Source organism: Boleophthalmus pectinirostris, unplaced genomic scaffold (genome assembly GCF_026225935.1).
Source record: "Boleophthalmus pectinirostris isolate CB_2022bp ecotype Guang Dong unplaced genomic scaffold, ASM2622593v1 HiC_scaffold_3, whole genome shotgun sequence".
NCBI classification, from domain to species: domain Eukaryota; kingdom Metazoa; phylum Chordata; class Actinopteri; order Gobiiformes; family Gobiidae; genus Boleophthalmus; species Boleophthalmus pectinirostris.
Genome location: NW_026571299.1, coordinates 30,283,128 through 30,303,655, shown reverse-complemented (window position 1 = coordinate 30,303,655; position 20,528 = coordinate 30,283,128). Strand labels below are relative to the sequence as shown.

General features: G+C 36.8%; 1 protein-coding gene across 1 annotated transcript; it reads right to left on the bottom strand.

The window, feature by feature from the left end:
* Positions 1 to 244: 244 nt before the first annotated feature.
* Positions 245 to 14,076, bottom strand: dusp7 (dual specificity phosphatase 7). The gene is made up of 3 exons (XM_020933794.2): positions 13,254 to 14,076; positions 10,313 to 10,741; positions 245 to 6,320 (listed from the first exon to the last, which is right to left on the bottom strand). The coding sequence occupies exons 1-3, from the start codon at positions 13,648 to 13,650 to the stop codon at positions 6,004 to 6,006; spliced, it is 1,143 nt and encodes a 380-aa protein (XP_020789453.1). The 5' UTR covers positions 13,651 to 14,076; the 3' UTR covers positions 245 to 6,003.
* Positions 14,077 to 20,528: the final 6,452 nt, after the last annotated feature.

Genomic DNA, 20,528 nt, shown 5'->3' with positions numbered 1-20,528 from the left:
AATAAGGTCAAATTAAAGGCTCTGTACCAGAAGTATTAAAAAAGGTAAACTACCAATATATAACATAACACAACTTTATATAATCCTGTATTGTCCTATATCCTTGAGTAGTTATTTTCACCTACCGCCTATCCCCACCTCCTTCTCTGTACTCTGATTATTAAAAAAAAAAAAAAATCAGTCTTACTGGCCTAAACATCGATGAAAAGCATAACATCTTCTTTAAAAAATGACTTGAAACATGTTAAAGAAAAAAATATCAATATTTATTTGCAGTATAAACATGTGTATTCATATACTGTACAATACATGGGGACAATCGTATTGGTTCAGTCACAGAACTGCCCTGGTTTATCATGCCTCATATTTTACACAGACAGATTGCATCTTTAAAAACTGTTTACAGCACAATACAAAACAGCGATTCAACCAGAGTATGAAGCTGTAACATAATGCAAGAAAGATGCATTGTCAAAAAAATCCCTGAAAATTTCCTCACTGAGGTAACGTTTTAATCATTCACTCCACGCTCCTTCTCTGCACCGTCCCTTATACAAGTCTGCAGGGCTGGACTGTAACTGGGCTCACACGGACACCAGTCTGAGGATTACATTTACTGTTTGGCGCACATTCAGTCTAACTATCAACTGGAGAAAGAAGTAGACTAAGTGAGTGTGACATTGCCCATGGTGTTTGGCTCCAGACAAATGAAGCTCATGAAGGCTTGCAGTTACAAAGGGCAAATTTGGAGCAATTTGCAAATTTGGAGTATCGTAGTAACCAAAAAGCCAAGGCTGTTGAAGGCAAATGCTTTTCTCCATTGAGATGTTCATTTTCTGCCTAGAATGTTCCACACTATGGCATTTTACATTGTCATTCAATATATTTTTAACAATAACACCTGTTTACCATGTTTAGCGCAACTCTATTGAACATTCCAGACAAACAATAACAACTGCACGGAGGCAATCAGGGCAGACTAAAAAAGTTACATAATCCACCTTTAAAGGATTAAATCATTTGAGTCATGATATTAATTCTGATCGATTTTGCTTTTACTGTAAGGCACCAGAACACAAATTTAAGATGAAGCTTTCTGAATTACGCTGTCTCTACGTTCAAGTGAACAAAAATGGGGGATATAAAATGCATTATATTTTGAAACTCAAGTGTAATTGTCCAGTGTGCAGCCAGTTAGTTACCACCAAGCCCTGACACCCACATAGCCCCTCCCTGTGAAACATTCTTACCAAAGTGTAGCTACAAGTTTAAGGACACAGAAACTCTCCGTTCCCATGATCGACCAAATTTACAAAACAGAGAAAGACAGAGTTTCTCTTTCATTATTACAAAGACACAAAACACCAGAAAACAACTGGAGATGGGCCACTTCGTCAGTACAAAAATGTGAAATCTCGATCCAAAGTTGTGAGTGATCGAGACCCCAGTGTGTAAGATGGTGATATGATTCTGACGGTTTAGTCCATTCAAGCTATGTGTGATATTATTATTATTCTCCATCCCAGGTGCTATAAAAGGAGAGGAACTTTTGCATATAAAGTCATAACATGTATAATAGATATATATTCCAAAGGCCACAGGAATAGCATAGAGCACATTATATCCAAACAAGACAAAAACATCTGGATTCCTCTGTGGTAGAGTAGGTGTGTCCACAAAGTAACAATAGTACAGATGAGAAATTATTTTTTTTCTCAATAACGTAAAATTTGATGTTGACATGGGTAAAAAATATGACTTTGTATACCACCTTAATACTTTCTGTCAGTTGAATAAAGGTGCACTGTGTAGCGTGAAGCATCCGTTACTTGCTTATTTCTAGGGAGGTGTTATTGCTCTATCTAGATTAGAATGTTTCACAGTATGACATTAAACCTATCTCCATGGAGAAAAGGAAATGGTGCCACCTGGTCAAGTTACAGATCAGGTTGACCCAGCTCACAGTAAGACTCAATGTTTTCGAGGTATTTTTAGCAATAAAAATACCTGTAATTTAATAAATGCAAGATAGATTAGTTTATTGTCATACTGTGGAACATTGCAAAGAAATAACATCTCTGTGGAGACAAGTAAATGGAAGCAGAAAAGGGACATAGTAGACCTTTAACTGTCCAATTGTGTCCTATTAATGTGATCTTGTTGATACTTGTTCAAATGAATACATAGTTTTGATACTAGTTTTAGAATAGATTTTTCAGATTACTAACCTTAAGCATCCAACTTTCAGCAAATAAAAATACACATCATTTATATATTAAAATAGATATCAAAATAATACATGTCTGAACTTCCTGGACACACCTTGTACTTCTCTGTGAATCAATGGCATGCTTTGACTTAGCTCTTTGGACACAAAAAATTAGTCCACAAACTGTAAGAGCTTTTATACTTTTCCAGAAAATTTGTACAAAAACAAACGAAAAAAAAATCTACAAAATTCTGCGTAAAAGTTTGGATATATTGCAGAGTAACAAAGCTGACCTCGTGTGACCCGTGATCTGATTCAACGAACATTTTACATTTTACACGTTTATAGTGAGAACAGTCAACAGTTATAAGAACAGTTATAAGGCCAGCTATGACCAAACATTACTCCAGTTTGTTCCCTTAAAAATATCACTTCACTGTTTCTTTTTGACTCCACTGAAATTACAACGTTACTTTTTAATCGTTTTGTGTGAATAGTTTGGTTGGTTGCTATAACAACTTAAAGATGTACGGTGTAAAGTTTCTAGTGGAGGGTTTGCCACTTTCTTGACTCTATGAAGATGTTATTACTTTGCTATTTGTTACACAGTATGGCATTAAATGTATCTGTTTCCATAGAGACAGGTCAGATCTGTGGAGTGGCGACCCCGCTCACAGTAAGAATGCGTATTTTTCGAGCCATATTTTCATCAGCATTTGCGGTTGAATAAAGATATATGTTTAATGCCATACTGTGGAATATCTCAGGTAAAGCTATAACATCTCTATGGAGACAAGGAGCTGGGACCTGACACCAGAAAAATGACACAATGCCTCTTAAAAAAAAATGCTTTACACTGGGAGAATCATACTCCAAATTCAGAATTCCTTTAAAAGCACTGTGCGAAATTGCAAGATAGGGTCAACATTACTAACCACAGAAACAAGGGGTCAGTAGAGGAATGACTGATTAGAACCTGATTCTTTGAACTATATATTTATCATTGTAAGGGCCATAGATACTAAAATAAACCATAATGGGCATTAGTTTTAGTGTGATATACTAGCTATGTTGCTGATCATTTAGAATGATCGCTTTACCGTAGCGAGACAGGGCATTAAGTGTTAGTATATGAGAAAAGTTACTTAAAGTCTTCACTATTTTAAGGTATAAGGGCATTGTGGCTTAATTTATAAAGCATTTATCTCACAACCAGAAGTTTACTGGTTCAGTTCAATAGCTTAACTACTGAAAAACTAGGGCTATTATACTTTGACTTGCTGAGTGCTATCAAATTAAGTGCTGCAAATTTGATTGTAATTCGATAATGCTGTCTAATTCAAATGAGAAACTAATCAAACATTTTCTTATCTAAAATACTGATTAATCTCAAAGTGCTAGAATAGGGTCTAAGAAACTCGCAATGCTAAAAAAAGCTATTCTTATCTGTCTTTTTCACTTGATTTAGCTGTTGGCCATCCCATTCAAATGTACCAAAAAGCACACAGGACCTTGGCATGCTCAGGTATACAAAATATGATAGATCTCTTTACTATTAGCTCTAGAATATAGTATATAAATATTTCATTTTCAATATATATCTATGTTTAATAATACCCAAGGCGTAAGGGTGATCAACTCAATTTTCTTGGATAAAATTTGGGGTTTAATTTAATTAGAAAGAAAAGAATTATATTAAGATTTTTGGCTGAAGCAGTGAAGAAATAATGAATTTAAGTGCAGCTATAGTAAGTGAGACCAGTCCCAGTTTGAACTATGAGAAAAAGAGAAAAATACATAATAAAAATATAAATTACTGTAGCTTAATGGCCAATTGTTTTTAAGATCAGTTTAAATATGGCCAATCTAACTGGGGGAAAGTGAAACTAGTTTACTACCGTTGAGTAATTTTGGCAAAAGTAGTGAGTTTAAACTATGAGGAAGATAACTGAGTAAAACCCATATGTTTAGAAGAAAGAGCTGGTGATAAGGAACAGTCCGAAGTTGGGCAACAGTCACATGACAGGAAGGAGGAAGTAGGAACTGGGTGAGTCGTTATGGCAACACTTTGACATTACTACACACTGCCACGTATTGGGTAAGGCATATGTTGGATGGCTAATCTTATCCACCTATGCACTAAAATAATAAATCATATAAGCATTTGCCTGGACGTTACTGTACATAGAAGTGCCTCTAGTTGCGTTTAGTTCACTCGATAGATGATAAAAAATATGCTGATAAAATTATGTTAGATTCAAGGTGTATTTCTGAAATTATTAACTTGATTTTGACAGCATATTTTTACCACCCAGCTGTTTCTGTACTTTGCATTGCAACACAAAAATTTCCCCCTTGTGAATCACATGAAGGCTCACCTTCATCCTTACTTGGCAGTGTTTAGTAATGCTTAAGTGCTCCCGATCATGTAAATTTGGCATCTCCACTTGAATCGTCAGTTGTAGTGACTAACCCTATGGGCACATCTCCTCAGTGGCTGGTGGCTGGTCATGCTCAGGGCTTGTTCCTGCTCCCTCCCCACCTCCGAGTGCAGCTGTCTGGGCACGTCACGGCCTGGGACTGGCCTCTCCTCCACTCCTCCACTCCTCCACTCCTCTCAAACGCCTCTTTATCTGCGCGTCAAGTGCCAACAAGTCAATGGCACTGTGCAAACCGCATTAGGTCTTGGTACTAAGCTAAAATGGATGAAAAATTCTAGTTTAAAGTGCATATGACAGGTTCATTTCACTAAAAAACAGTTAACGAAATTATAGTTTAGATATTACAAACATATTTCTAGGTTTTATGATTTTGGTGGTTTATCATTTTACCACCACAATAGTTATAATTACACTAATAAAAATAAATGACGGCAAATGTCAATGCATTTTGAATGAAATTTTCCATGTTGATGACGTTGATAGAGGTGTTTGGTTTTAGAACTCACCTCCACTTCCTGTATTTTTGTATTATATATATATTCTTTCACATTTTTTCCACTCACTACCACTTGACTGATGTAAAACTATGAAAAACAGTAAAGTTGCAGATACAATCCCATCAAACCAAAACATGAAAGCCTGTCATATGCGCTTTAATCACTATAGGGATTTTGGACTTGCCACAGTCCTTTAGTCATACAATCAAAAGCCATTATTTGATTAACGCTTTTGGACAAAGATAAGCTTCTATGTAGTATACTATATAGAGTAGTTATATATAAGATTTGTGTGTAAATACGCAAAAGTTACAAAAATGCATAACGACATACTGGTTAAGGACTGCTACAGTATGCACCATTAGTACATACAGTACACACATACATACATCGTTAATGAGAGTTAATTCCTTGGTTTTTAAAAACTCTACTTTTTCCGTAGAGTGACATTTCCATTTAGAGTAAATCCTGGATTCTCCACTTGGCACCAGTCAAATTTATACAAGAAACACAACATTACGTCCATTAAAATCTGTGCAGTGCTGATCCCATGTTACTGTATATAAAGCTTTGCAAAGTCTTCAATAGCCACTGGTCTATTGTGAGTTATTGTAGTCAACTTAGGCCGAAAATATGGCCATAACCTTTTAGCATCTCTCTCGGTTAAAAATCTTCTTCTTAACTTGGCATTTGAGAGCATCTTCTCCCGTCAATGGCGCTTTCAGATGCTAGCCTCTTAGCATATAAGCTACAAGAAGCCAAAACATTCACCAAAACTGCCTTGTTACCTTTATAATAGGCAGCCATTCTGTGTAAAGCCGTACCCTCTTTCCAGAAGGCGAGATTCAATTGGTTTTCATGTGGACTCCAGCGTATCCAGTTGAAATACGTTGTGATTGGTCGGTGTGGTGAAAAACAGCTGGTCGTGGGGAGGAGTTGACGTGTGGTTGTCACAAGGACTGTTTAAGCCAAGAGTTCGCTCAAAATCCAAAAGTTGGCCCATGAAGTTGAAATTGGGGGAGATGTTGGACTTTTTGCGTTTGACGAAATCGTAGGCGTCGTTGAGCGAGAGGTTGAGCTTTTGCATCAAGTAGGCCACGGTGACGGTGACGGAGCGGCTGATACCGGCCAAGCAGTGGACCAGAATACCACACTTTTTGGAGCGAGCCTCGTCTAGAGAGAAGCAAAGAAGAAAAAAAGCACAAAAGCACAAAAGGTTAGAGTGATACATTAAAAGATTGTGAATGGCTAACGCTGAACGATTTGGGAAAAATATCTCATTTCAATCTTTCTGACAAGCATTTTGATTAGATTTGCAATTTATGTTTTAATAATAGAATTCTGTTTAAAGTTCACAGTTTCAAAACTCACTATGAAATGGAAATAACAAACTAATACAAGAATCACATTTCAAAACATGTTTATGCAGATCTGAACTACAGGGTGAGCAGATTTCATGCAGAATAAGACCAAATATTTTTTTGTTTGTGGAGGAAATTATGAGAGCCTATGCAATTTGCTAGTCGCATCCATTCAATTGTGATTTCAGTTTGATTCCGCTAAAGATAAAGGTGCACTGTGTATTTTTTCAGGTTGGGTGTCCATAGTCTTGTGTCCATGGAGATGTTATTTCTTTGCATAGTGTCTCTAAACTTCTCTATCTTGTGTTTTATTCAATTAGAGGTAGGCGTGTAACAATATCCAAGTCTCACGATAGGATATCGTCATGGTATGAACCTTACGGTACAATATTTATTGCAATATCGTGGGAAAGCTCACAATATGGTGGGGAAGCTCACGATTAGGGATGTAACAATATCCAATATTTTCATGATATATATCTCATGCTACAATATTTATTGCGGTATTTTATGGAGGTTAAACAGCTACAACTGTTAATATGCTACTTTTTCCTCTTAAAATGCCAAAGAACTAAGACTTAAAAGTGTTTAGAACTGTTATTTCTTCATGTAGTCTGCACTGAAATGGAGCAAAGGATCATGGTCTATGTAGTTCCCTCTGTGAGAACTTTGACGATACGATATCACGATATTTTGGTTATTGTTACATAACTAATTATTAGCTCATAATCCCAAGAATTCAAGTAAAAAACATATTCCTTCATGTTGTCTGTGCTGAAATGAATCATGGGACATGTAGTTTCTGATGTTTATAAGCTGTTGCTACTATAAAATCATGCATTTAAGCAAAGGAACTTGTGATTCGATATATTGTGACAGCCCACGATATTATTGAGACTTTTGACGATACGATATCATGACATTTCGATTATTGTTACATCCCTAATTACAGGTGGCTTCATATGCAAGGCAATAACATCTCCATGGAAACAAACAGGAAGTGAACCCTTCCCCAGAAATGTCAGATTTCTTCTGAATATCTTTTCTTACACACAAACCACTACTACACCAAAGACCGTAACCATAGCGATTTCTGACTGTCAATATGTTAGCACAGCCTTTTACCACTAAGTCAAACAGTAAACAGAAAGAATAAACTCTGATAAATCCCTTTACATCCTATAACAATTAACGTGAGTCTTTTTAGTTTGCAGCACAATTTCTCAATGACACCATTCACTGCTATGTCTTCTCTCTTTAAGAATGGCGCTGGCTTCCTTCTGCTCTCCGGCTCTTACTCAACAGAAAACCTTGAATAAAACCCATGCATTATTTACCATGCTTTCCACAGCCACGGCTTTCACATACACCACTACAGACCATTAGAGAGCAGGCTTAAGTGCTTCTTTCATCCTTATCTCTCTCCCTCTCTCTCTCTCTCTCTCTCTCTCTCTCTCTCTCTCTCCAGCCATACGCTCTCCCTTCCTCTCTCCATTTCCACTCGGGCTGTTGCAATACTAAAATTCTGAACTTGATTTTGATACCACGGAGAACGCTCAACTGGTGCATCTTTCACTCCTTCATCCTTATCTCTATCCTCTCTCCTCTCTCTCCCTCTCTTCCCATCTCTCCTCCCTTCGCTTTCTCCCTCTCTCCAGCCCTACGCTCTCTCCTCTCCTCTCCTCTCCTCTCGCCATTTCCACTAGTGCTGATGCAATATGAAAATTTCAAAATTGATTTCAATACCAAGGAGAAACCCCAAATAGTTTCATGTTCCCTGTTCTGGGCAATATTTTGAAAACATCTCACTGTTTAAAAGAAAGGACCATTTGGGATGAATTGTTAAAAAATGCTATGGAAACAGTCCTAATAAATAGATAAAAGAGCTGATAAAAAATTACAACTGAAAAGCCGAGATTGCGATTAGATTTGCAATTTGTGTTTCAAAAATACGAGAGCGCATCTTGAGAAGCAATAACATTTGAGAGAATCACATGGCTTTTCATAACATGTTTTTGAATATCTAAACTACAGCTAATATGATTTCCCTCATAAGAAACTGGATATTTTGTTGCTGGCAGAGGATATCCATTCTATTTGTGTCACTTCAGATTTTGATTACATTTTGATTTATTGTGCAGACATACTTTCTTCACAATCTCCCCACTCCTCCCTGTTTCCATTTTTTTGTCCTCTCCTTCTCCATCTCTTCTCTTTCCCTGTTTTTCTTTCTCTCTCTCTTTGTGTCTATCCTTCGCTCAGCTCTATCTTCTGTGTTGGAGGATTGGGGTCAGGAGGAGCTAGCGAGCGGATGTCAAATTAAATTAAATATGTGATCTGAGCAGTTTTTCATTACAAAATAGGCCAAAACCAGGCAAACCCCCAAAAGGACTTTACAAGGCTCATAAGTCAAATAGGACGCTGCAAGAGACCTGATAAATTCCTTGAAGTGAAGTGAGAGAGACAGAGAAAGAAGAGAAACTTAAATTGGCACAGACATGTAGGACTGCAATGAATAATACTAGTGTCAGATATCGATGCATTTCACTGGATCAGGTATCGGTTCCATGGTATCTATTCAGCCAATATCCAAGTTTGACCATTAATTGGATGTAATAAGATCGTTACTGTTTGATGTACGCCCAGAACACCTCGTGATGTTTGAGCCGTTATTATACAAAGCTGTTCGGTATAGTTACTTGCAGCATACATAACAGTTGCATAACATGATTGGATCCACTTTTGTATTTATAGAATTAAATGTGTTTTGAGAAAAAAAAAAAGAAGCCATTTTCAGTACCTACAATGGTGTAACTTAATATCGTATATCAGTAGGTTCTGATCAAAATTCACATTTTACAGTTGTCTAGGAAAATGGATATTAAAAAAAAAACAATTAACAGAACATGAACAGAAACTAAATTATGGTACTTTAAAAATTCCAGCCTTTCCTGTTATCAATTGCGTCCATTCAAATCGCGATTACGGTTTGATTGCGATTCATTTTGCTGCCTTAGCCTCCATTCAAAAAGCAGTTACATTTTCACATTCACATCAGCCTCTCCAACATTTGTATCTGATTAAATGGCTGGCTTCCTGCTTCCGTAATGAGACAGACGGAGGTAGTATTGATTTAAACGTGCAGCTGAATCTAAAATGGTGAAAGTGTCATCGTCTCGTCTCTGATCATGAAAATGTGTGTAGGAGAATCACATAAGGAAAGGGACAAGGGTTACATCAGAATTAGGTCATGTATTTTAATAGTGTTGGATTTAATAGGTGGGAAGTGGCTTTAGATAACAGGAAGGTAATTATAGTACCGGTAGTAAGGAGCCTGACTGACAAAACTATGTCTAAATTAGGAAGGTATAACCAGTTTTTCTTGTAATTGGATAAAAGAACACATACATAAAGTTTAGTTATAATGATAAAGTAAGAATTTATGTCTTACGAAAATGTGTATATATGTGTATATATATATATATATATATATATATATATATATATATATATATATATATATATATATATATATATATATATATATATATATATGGATATAATGGATATATAAATATGGAAATGCATATTTGCAAGATGCTTAAAACCCTAACGTGAAACATTCAAGACAAAGAAATAACCAAAAATTCTATGGAGACAAGCCTCTACCCAATACAAAATAAAAGAATGCTTTGAAAGATCCAATATCAAACTAATGACTGTTTTTAATTTCTTAGAGACTCGATGCATCCAAATTCTAATCTCATTATAATAACAATACCCACATTGAATACTCCTACTCACCAATGAATGAAATGGCCTCTGGAAAAAATTGGGATAGGTTCTGACTCCAGTGATCTGAGATTGGGATCTGTTTGTACTTAAAGTCCCCCTCGTGTTCAAACATGTTGGGCAGATTCGGCGTGACGTTCAAGATGTACTTGATGTTATATTTACTGAGCACATCCAGGTTGGTGGAGTCTTTGGCACAACCCAGGTACAGATAGGGCAGGATTTGGACCGGGAATGCTGGTTGGTTGCTTGGTAATGGGCTGCCTTCCGATTCAGTGGCGCTTCCTGGTTCTCGATCCGATTCTCCGTCCGAACAGTCCGAGCTGATCCGGAGACCTCCCAGACCCAGGACCGAGGCTGGAGGAGAACTGCTGGGACACGAGCAGTCTAGGTTGGTCTCGCAGTGCTCTGGGTATTCCGACTGGAACTTGTTGAAGCCACCTGTGAAAAATATCAGTACTTTAATATACCAAAAACAAATTAATTATAAATATGTAGTAGTTATCATATTATAGTGTATAATAATCATAATAATAATAAAATAAGATAAGATATGCCTTTGTTAGTCCCACAGTGGGGAAATTCCAGTGTTGCAACACGCAATTCAAGAACAGCACGGAAAAAAAATGCGGTTGAGTAGTCAGCTATTTTTTTTTAATTTGTGGGCAAACGATTGTTTCTTTTGTACAATGATCACTGTAAATACTTTATAAACTAGGTGAATGTAAAAAGAATTACTGACTGGAAACTTATCTTTACGAACAAAGTGTATTATTGATTTAAAAAAAATAATGCATTGTTCCTTCTTTTTTGCCAGTTAGTAATAATAGTGCCATTATTTTTTGTTATCAAACAACTTTGAAATAAACAAAGTCTGTCGAATAATTATTCAAAGTACGAGGCAGAAATAGAGGCCTGATGTTTGGAAATAAACAAAGTCCATGAAATAATTATTCAAAGTATGAGGCAGAAATAGAAGCCTGATGTTGGACATATGCCTGATGTAGCCTACAGACTGTTAGGCCTATATCAAATCTATTAACATCAACCACTGCATTCAATCTGCCCATTAACCTGCTGTCATAAATTGAACACATAAAAACTAATAGCTTGTAAAAATTAATGCATTTTATCACTACTGACCCAATAAAATGAACGGTGAGTCTTAAAAAAAAGCTGTCTGTCTACTTCCAATAATGCAAACCACACATCCTTCTGCAAACCATAGACCTGTTTAAATTCCAGGGGTGGAAAAACTTATGTTACTACAACTGATATAATATATATATATATATATATATATATATATATATATATATATTATATATATATATATATTATATATATATATATTTCACTAATAGTAATTTGGGGTAGATTTGTAAACATGTTCTTGTTATTGCAATAGAGTAGCCATATTATTGTAATTAACTAAAACTATAGAAGTTAGTGAGTGAGCCACTAAAGCACAAGCCCCAACCATCCCAATGTCTAACCACAGTATCTGCGCCCAAACACACAAAATAGCCCTGCAAATTCTATATTTAAAACACAGTAGCTTGGTCAGATAGTAGTACTTTAGCGTGGTATTGGCGTCACTAGTCACTAATCTTCTTGACTTGGACAGATGTGGAGCTCCATTGAGAAATAGACAGACACGGGAGGACAGCGCTCTGCTCCTCTCCCCTTTTTTGTGAATGACAGATCGCACCGTGCCTCGCTGCCGCTTTCACAACATTTTAGCTCATTTCAGCGGATTAAAGGCTCCACAAACAGAGGCAAAACAAGCACACATAAACTCATTTCGGTCGCTTCCCTGTCGTGCATTTTAAGCTGCGGATAATGTAGTACTTTAGCTGTCACCAGAGGGTTCGTTCATTCATGAAAAAACAGCGCTTTTCCTACAGGAGCACAACATGGCGGAGCGAAATTGTAGCATTTTTCCCTCATATTTACACAATTTCTACCTCATTTATGCCATATAAAACGTGCCTGAGTAGAATGAACTGCTTTATGGCTTAAATATATTTTCAAATAATACACTAATACGCTTTGGGGGCGTATTCGTGAAAAAGTGAAAGTTTATCGCGACTACAAAGGTTTAGCAATTAGCCTACAAGCTAATATGCTAGCACGAGCAAAACATTGTAATAACATGATGATAACAAGGAAGGATTTCTTGCTTTCTGGCTATTTAATTGGTATGTACGAAATTAATCAATACAGGAAAGTCTGTAAGATGTGTTTTCAAGTTTTAGGTTGGTATTCTACCTCGTAACATCTGGTTTTGATTTGTTTTAATTGACTACAGTGGACTAAAATGTAAATAAGTGCCTTGGTCAACGTGACAGTCCTAGAACACGAGTATAGTAGCCTACATTACATGACTTTTGATGTAATAAACGCATTTATACAGTCCTCATACAACGTGATTATTTTCTTTGATGTTATAATTGTAAAAGATAAGAAAATAAGGTCATCAGGTTCAAAATGATCCAGACATATAGTATTGCTGTTGGCTAATGTACTTTGATTTATATCATTCCAAATCTGATACTGCAGTATATATAAAGTACCTTGCATAGTTAATAATCACATGGTTGTAAAGACTTTATTGAATTACAACTATGCAGGTTTGTGTTTAAAAAAAAATTGCAATGTTTGTCATTCTACTTAGCTGTAATTTGTGAGAGTTATAAAAGGATGAAATTAACAAAAATCAATAAGAACATAAACACATGTGAGATTGTGTTAAACCTAATGTTTTGTGATTTATATTTTTTGTTCATAAATCTGGGTACTATTTTGCTTAAGTCAAGTTTGTACCTAAGATTTTGAATAGTCCATTTTTCAACCATGAAAATGTAATAGCACTGATCATTTTGCGTAATTGCCATATCCAACCTGTCCACCATAAGACTAACATTCAGGTTTGCACTGTTTGTGTACTCACCCTCCAGGTAAAAAGCTTTACATCCATCATCCCGCAGTTTGTGCAGGAGCAGCCCCAGAACGGAGCTCCCCAACCCGGACTCCTGTCTCTCAGACGCCGCCTCGTCGTACAGCACCACCACGTCTGTCTTGCAGCGCTTGACAAATTTCTCCTTATCCTCATTATTGGGGATAATGGATCGGATGGGTAGGTTGCCTTTCTTCAGCCGGCGAAGCATGAGGCCCGGGATCGCCAGGTTTATCGCTGATTCAATGTGGGAGGACTCGTAAAGCTCGTGCGCTCTGCAGTCCAAAAGGAGCAGCGATGTGGCTCCATTCTCCAACTCCTCCTGTAGCCACTCCGCACTCTTACTCGACATGATCCTCACACAACCGCCTCGCACATTTTCACATTTCATCGGGTCGATCAGTCTGTCCCTTCACCGTGACATTAAAGAAAAATCAACACGGATAAAAAGGCGCAAATAGCGGAACCAAAATCCCACACTACCACCACTACCGCCGCGTTAACTTCCCTTCTTCTGTGCCAAATTTACAGTTCCATCAGCGCATCCAACATACTCGTTGTAATGCTAGTCTTGCTGGATAAAATCTGAAAACTTGCATGGATTCCAGCTATTTCTCGCTTCTCCAGTCCAAAGCGCTTGTCATTCCAGTGCGTCGGAATCCATTTACGCATAGATGAACGCAGATATCGATGCTGCCAATCTTAAATTTAAGTGTTAACGCATTACAGTAAAAATACAGGTGGATTTGGTGTTTCTAAAGCCCATGGTTATTGTTTATTATGAGTCCGTGGTTCGTGGTGCGCCCTGGGTTGTCATTACACCACTGGACTCACTGGAGAGGAGGCAGTGCAGAAGACTTGTCATTGAGAAAAGGGCGGAGCGAGCGCGTTTAAAGGCGCAGAGACGCACGAATACACGGTCCATTCACTGATCTCACACAAGCTTCACCTATGGCCGGACACCATTCAATGAATAGGCTACATTTAAAGATGTACACCGACTTTTAAGAATGACATAATTATAATTATTAAGAATGGAGCAAAATCCAACCGCGACACTTGCATTGTGCACACTAGTATATATATACTAGTGTGTATATATATATACTAGTGTGTGTGTGTATATATATATATATATATATATATATATATATATATATATATATATATATATATATATATATATATATATATATATATATATATATATATATATATATTTATAAATGCAGCAGAGAAATTTGGTATTGGTAACGTTATTAGCGACAAAAATCAAGTGTTGTCTATTTTAAGACCTGTTTAGTTTGCATCTGGTAAAGCTCCAATCAGTGTTGGGTGTGCACTTAAGAGTTCCACCACTCTCTATTTTATAATAAAAGCTTTTTTTTTTTTTTTTTTTTAACTAAAAAAATGCGCTAAAAAATGTACAAAAACGTGAATTACCGTGAATCCTCTTGCATCCCCCCAAACCAGACTCACAAGCACATCTATCTCCATGGAGTATGTTCCATAGTATGATTTTAACTTTATTTTTCCATGGAATCATGCAGGCGGTGCACCACTTCCAGAAAATGTGAGGTGTTTTGGAGTATTGTAAGTAAAAGTAAAAGACTTCAAGCTCATTCTATCACTTGATGATTAAATGTAAGCTATGTACAGTATGTCATGGAATTATTTGGTCAACCCCAACAAACATAGCCGTAAATAAATGCATAATAAATAATAATGCAATATATTATGCAAAAAAAGAATAATACCACTGTCTATCACTGGTTCTTATCTTTATCTCTTTAGCTCAGCATTTTATTTTTGCTTAAACCAATAAAGCACAGACTATATCTTACTCACCGCGTGTGTCATCTCTTTCTCCTATGTAAAACACCAGAGTTGTAAAAACTAATGTGGTGTGAAAGCAGACATAAAGCCAGTCTTTTGGAAACACATGATGCACATTGTGGTTAAATGACATTATGAGTGTGGTTAAACAGACTGAGGCCAAACCACACAGTAATAAGGCATTAGAGGAGTAGCCATACATTTGTAACATCACTCAGGTTTATTTTAAGCTGTTTCTGAGTTAGCATTTCTCTCACTATTGTTGCCACGGTGCAGTAGTTCATAGGTTGGTCTATAGTTTATTGACTGAAAGTTCAAATCTGTAAGTTCTATAATCAATTGTATGTTTTGTTATCATCACACAATCTATATTTTAACCTGTTGTTGAAGGTCCTATTGACGCTAAAGTTTAAGTAATGTTAGAATTTTGTTACCTCATCAAAAACATTTGAGTTTTGTTGAGTTGAGTTTTGTTTTATTCACACGTCTGAGGAACCCCTTATTATTAGTCTGTCTACATCTCCAAAACTTCCACCTTGTGATGTCATGAAGCAGAAGTTTTCAAGTTAACAGCTACCTTATACCTTTTGTTTCACAGAGATGGGAAATCCCAGGGCTGAAATGATCCAAATGATTCTAGGGAAGGTGTATGGAGTTTACAAACACAATGGAGCACACCCTGTATTACCACACAACATCACAAGGTGGAACAGAACGTTTTCTGTTTGAAAGGAGAACACAACCTAACTATGCAGTGTGTGCGTGTTAAACGTGTGATAAGATTTGTGCATATTGTGTAAGAGGACATGACGTAGCGGGTGTGAGGGAGTACAGGATGGAGAAAATTGGGTCAAATGATTTTTGCTGATTTGATATTTTGTACAGCTGTAAACCAAACATCATCATTATTAAAGCGACAGTGTGTAATTTTTTGAAGGTGAAATGTCAGCTGCATGATTCCTTGTAAGTAGAAAGTTAGTCATACTGCCAGATGGGGGCCAAGAACCACTTTCCCTATTTATAACATCTGCCCTGTATTACAACAAAACTCAGCATTTTACCATTATTAATTTTAGCTGACACTTCAATTGTATGAAGGGAATATATTGCACTATTTTCTGATTTATCTTATAATGTTGTTTTCTCACCAAAAACATACCTTAAGTCATGTTTTGTTTCATTCACACATGTTCACAAATCCTGCATATTTAGGCTAAGCTCTTCTTTCAAACATAAAACACCCAGTTCTACCTTGTGTCCACTTTCTTTTTAAACTTCATACACATTCACTTGAATCATATGGATAATTTCCATCCTAGAATTGCCCATCTCTACTGAAATAAAGGCAAAATGTTAATTTGAAATCTATGGCTTCATGACATCACAAGGTAGAACAGAACATTTTGAGCTTTGGAGCTGTAGACAGACTAATAATAAAGAGTTACTCAAACGTGTGAATGAAACAAAACACAACTATGGGTATGTTTTTGTAGCCAGGCTGGCGCCACCTAGTGCCTCCGCTCAATTGCATTTCTCTCCAGTGATTCAGAAATTGGAATTCACTAGACGGTTCGAAAAAACCCCGGAGGCACCAACCAATCAGCAAAGAGCCATACATTCTGTGTTGGCAACGATTCCCAAGATCGAGGATTTAAAGCTGGAACAAAGAGAATGTTCGGTGAATTTTATCAAGGGGAAAGATGTTATTGCCCTTCTTTCTACGGGATTTTGGAAAAGGTTAATATACCAGTTAGCCCCATTAGCGGCGCATTACATACATCACGACCAAATAGCAGTGATTGGTTAAATGAAAAAAGTACCCCCCTACCGTTGAGTAAACGAATTCTAATGCTGCGAGGTCAGACGGTTTCTATGACGTAAAACTGACTGATGAGTCACGTAAATGTTTTTGAGGAGGTAACAACATTCTAACATGGCTTAAACCCCAGAAGAGTACATTTTGTGCAATACAGGAATGTTGGGATGCCACCCAGCAATACCTACAACATTTCCAAACAAGAGTTAGGTTTGTGAAGAAGCAAGCCCACTCACACTACATGTTTTTCTGTTTTCAACAAAAACAATGCAATTTTTTTTTTTTTTCTATTTTTTAGCTAAAAAGTTACGCGATTTAAAATATTCTGACTTGAGTTTAGCAAGTAGCCATGTTGGATGACCTAATGCGGCCTGGGCAAGTTGAGACAGTGGTGTGAGAGAGAGAGGAAGAGAGGAGCGTTTGATTTCCTCACAGCTGCACAGGGGACGAGTGGGGGATGCACCAGCTGCCGACAATGGCTCTTTATCAGAACGCGGACATATGCATAAACACACAGTCACGCTAACGCAACATAAAAAACGCACACATCAGCGCCAAAACACACAACAAAACACACAACAAACTACGCACATCAACTTTCCAATGTCTAGAATCGCCTCATGGACAACAACAGGGCTCTCAGTGTGGACACTCTGCTGCTGGAAGTAAACAAAAATACAGGCCTACGCATTTGTTTGTTATGTAAAGTGCAAATGACAGATTAGACTCATCACATTGTATGAAACGTAGCTATCTCCATGGAAAATGTCTTGAAATATGGTTTTAACTGTGTTTTTACACGGAATCATACAAGCGAACCTCCAGAAACTGAGGTGAGGTGTTTTGCAGTGTTAAATATTGTAGGTTACATAAAAGCTTTCAAGATTTTAATCACATTTATTCTCTGGTTCTATTCTATTATAACTTGATGATAATATGTAAGCTATATTTGTCTTGGAATGATTTAGTCAACCCCAACAAACATTGACTTAAGTAAATGCATAATAAATAATGCTACAGTATATTATGCAAAACAAAATACTGTGATAACACTGTCTGTCGCTGGTATTTATATCCTTATCTCTTTAACTCAGCATTTTGTTTTTAGACTATATGTTACTCACCGTCTGTATCATCTCTTTGTCCTATGTAAAACACCAGAGTCAACATAATTATATTTAAGATTTTACTCATAATCTTGACTAGTTTTCTGTGAAGCTTGCAACTTGACTTCCTGGTTAGAGACGGGCAGCATGACATACATTGAGGTAAACCATAATACTTTTAACAGCTAAAACTTGTCTAAATTGCACAATAGTTATGATTAGACTAATAAATAGAAATGACAGCACATTTATTTAGTTAAATGAAGGTCTAAACTATCACAAATATGCCTTCCTTGCAAGTAAATTGTCACTGCTTTTAAAAAAAAAAAATTCTACTGATGACAGTGGTAAAAGAATTCCATTTTAAAACAAATCCGTATATCATTTGTTAATTTGTTATTCAATATAAAACCAAAAATAAGAAAATAAAAAAAACAACTGTTTTCTTCATTCATTGTCTCCAAAACCAAAATGAAAAAATGGATAATGATTTATTTTTGATTTTATGTTTAAATGAATAACGGACGTTTCAAGTTTCCATGACTTAAACTGCGATGCCGGACTTTTGTGCCACATACAGACTGAACCAGGACTGAACCGGGTCCGGGACCAGACTGGTACCAGACCGGGACTGAGACTGGGACTGAGACCAGGACCAGACCAGATCTGAGACCAGGAGTGAGGCCAGACCAGACCGGGACTAAGACCAGGACCAGACCGGGACCAGACCGGGACCGAGACTGGGACCAAGACTGGGACCGAGACCGGGACCAGAACAGGACAGACACCAGGACCGAGACTGGGACCAGACCAGGACTGAGACTGGGACCAGATCAGGACTGAAAACGATTTAGTCTTGCTTTAGTCCTGGTTCAATCCGTATGAGGCGCAAAAGTCCAGCATTGCAGTTTAAGTCATGGAAACAGGAAACGGCTGTTATCCATTTTTTCCATTATTCATTTAAACACAAAATCGAAAACTGAAAAAAATGAATCGTTATCATTTTTTTCATTTTGGTTTTGGGGACAAATAATGAAGAAAATCGTTGTTTTTTTTGTTTTCTTTATTTTTGGTTTTATATTGAAAAACTAATGAACAAATGTTACATGGATTTAAACTCTCTGATTTTGCATTATTACTTTTTCCCTCAACTTTTTTACACAAACTGCCACTTGACTGTATAAAACTATGATTTATATTTACCAATGTATACTGAACCATAGTCTGTAATGTGCATTTTTCATTAAACAACATGCAGTGTAGGTCCACCGAGGTAGTTTTTATCCAGGGCTCAGAATTATGTGCTACACCCCTGATTAGAAAAACATGAAAACCTGTCACTTTAAATCTACCAGCATACAACCATTTATCATTTCTGCAGCCTGCATCAAGGAAATGCTTCACAGTTTACACATTGAAATACTTTTTTAAAAATGTATGCGCTAATGCGAGTTCTGACAGTTCATTTCCAACTTTAACATTAAAAAAAAAATCACAAGTTAGCTAAATTACACATTTTATCAAAGCAGCTGCAGTTAATAATTGAAGAAAGATTTCTATTAGTCATGTAAGCGCAGCGGGACAAGGCATTTGAGGTCATTTATTGTTAGAAAAATGCTATCCTCCACACAGCATGGCCTTACAAAGAAATTCAATCATCATAGCCTGAACTATTCTTAATATAACGATGGAGCATAAACAAGAGAATAAAGATGATTCAATGGAGTAGCCTTTTTGACTGGAGAGAAAAGGCCTCGTGTCCAGCTTCCATTCAAAGATAGTTATTTTGTGAAGCGTAAATACGAAATGGTCATGTTTGGGGATATTTTTAGAGTTCCATCTGCCCATTTGTGAACTGTATTTTGTGATAATATTGAGTCTTTGGATGGGTGTTATGAAAACGCTCCAATGTTCTGCAGTATGACGTTAAACAGCTCGACCTTACATTTATTCAATTACAGGTCGTTTATTGCTCAAAAATGCCTGTAAAAACTGGGATTCTGACTGTGAGCGGGGCCGCCTCTCCACAGATCTGACTTGCAACTTGCTCTGGTTTGTTCTCCATGAAAATAGAAAAGTTTAATACCATACTGTGAAACATCCAGACAAAGCAGTAACATATCCAAGGAGAAAAACGTTGGACGGACCCTCCACCGGAAAAGTTGCACCTTTAATTCCTGCCTTTATTGAAAAAAAAAAAAAAATCACCTGTATCAGATCAGATTCCAGTTTATTTCCACATGTGAAAGTGGCCTGGGTTGTATTAAAATTATCGGATTTGGCTCGTTCACACTGGCTGCGGTTACACACTTAAAATCAGACTCAGATTTCTGTAGTTAAAAAACTTGTAAACAGCAAAATTATTTCTTTCTGATCAAGATTCCTTTGATCTCTCACATCTGATTTGGAGTTTGCATGTAATTGAAATCATCTTAATCAGATTTTGGTGTGTATGTAATTGAAAACACTGACATGGAAAAAAAACTGATCTTGGTTGCATTTGTAGAAAAA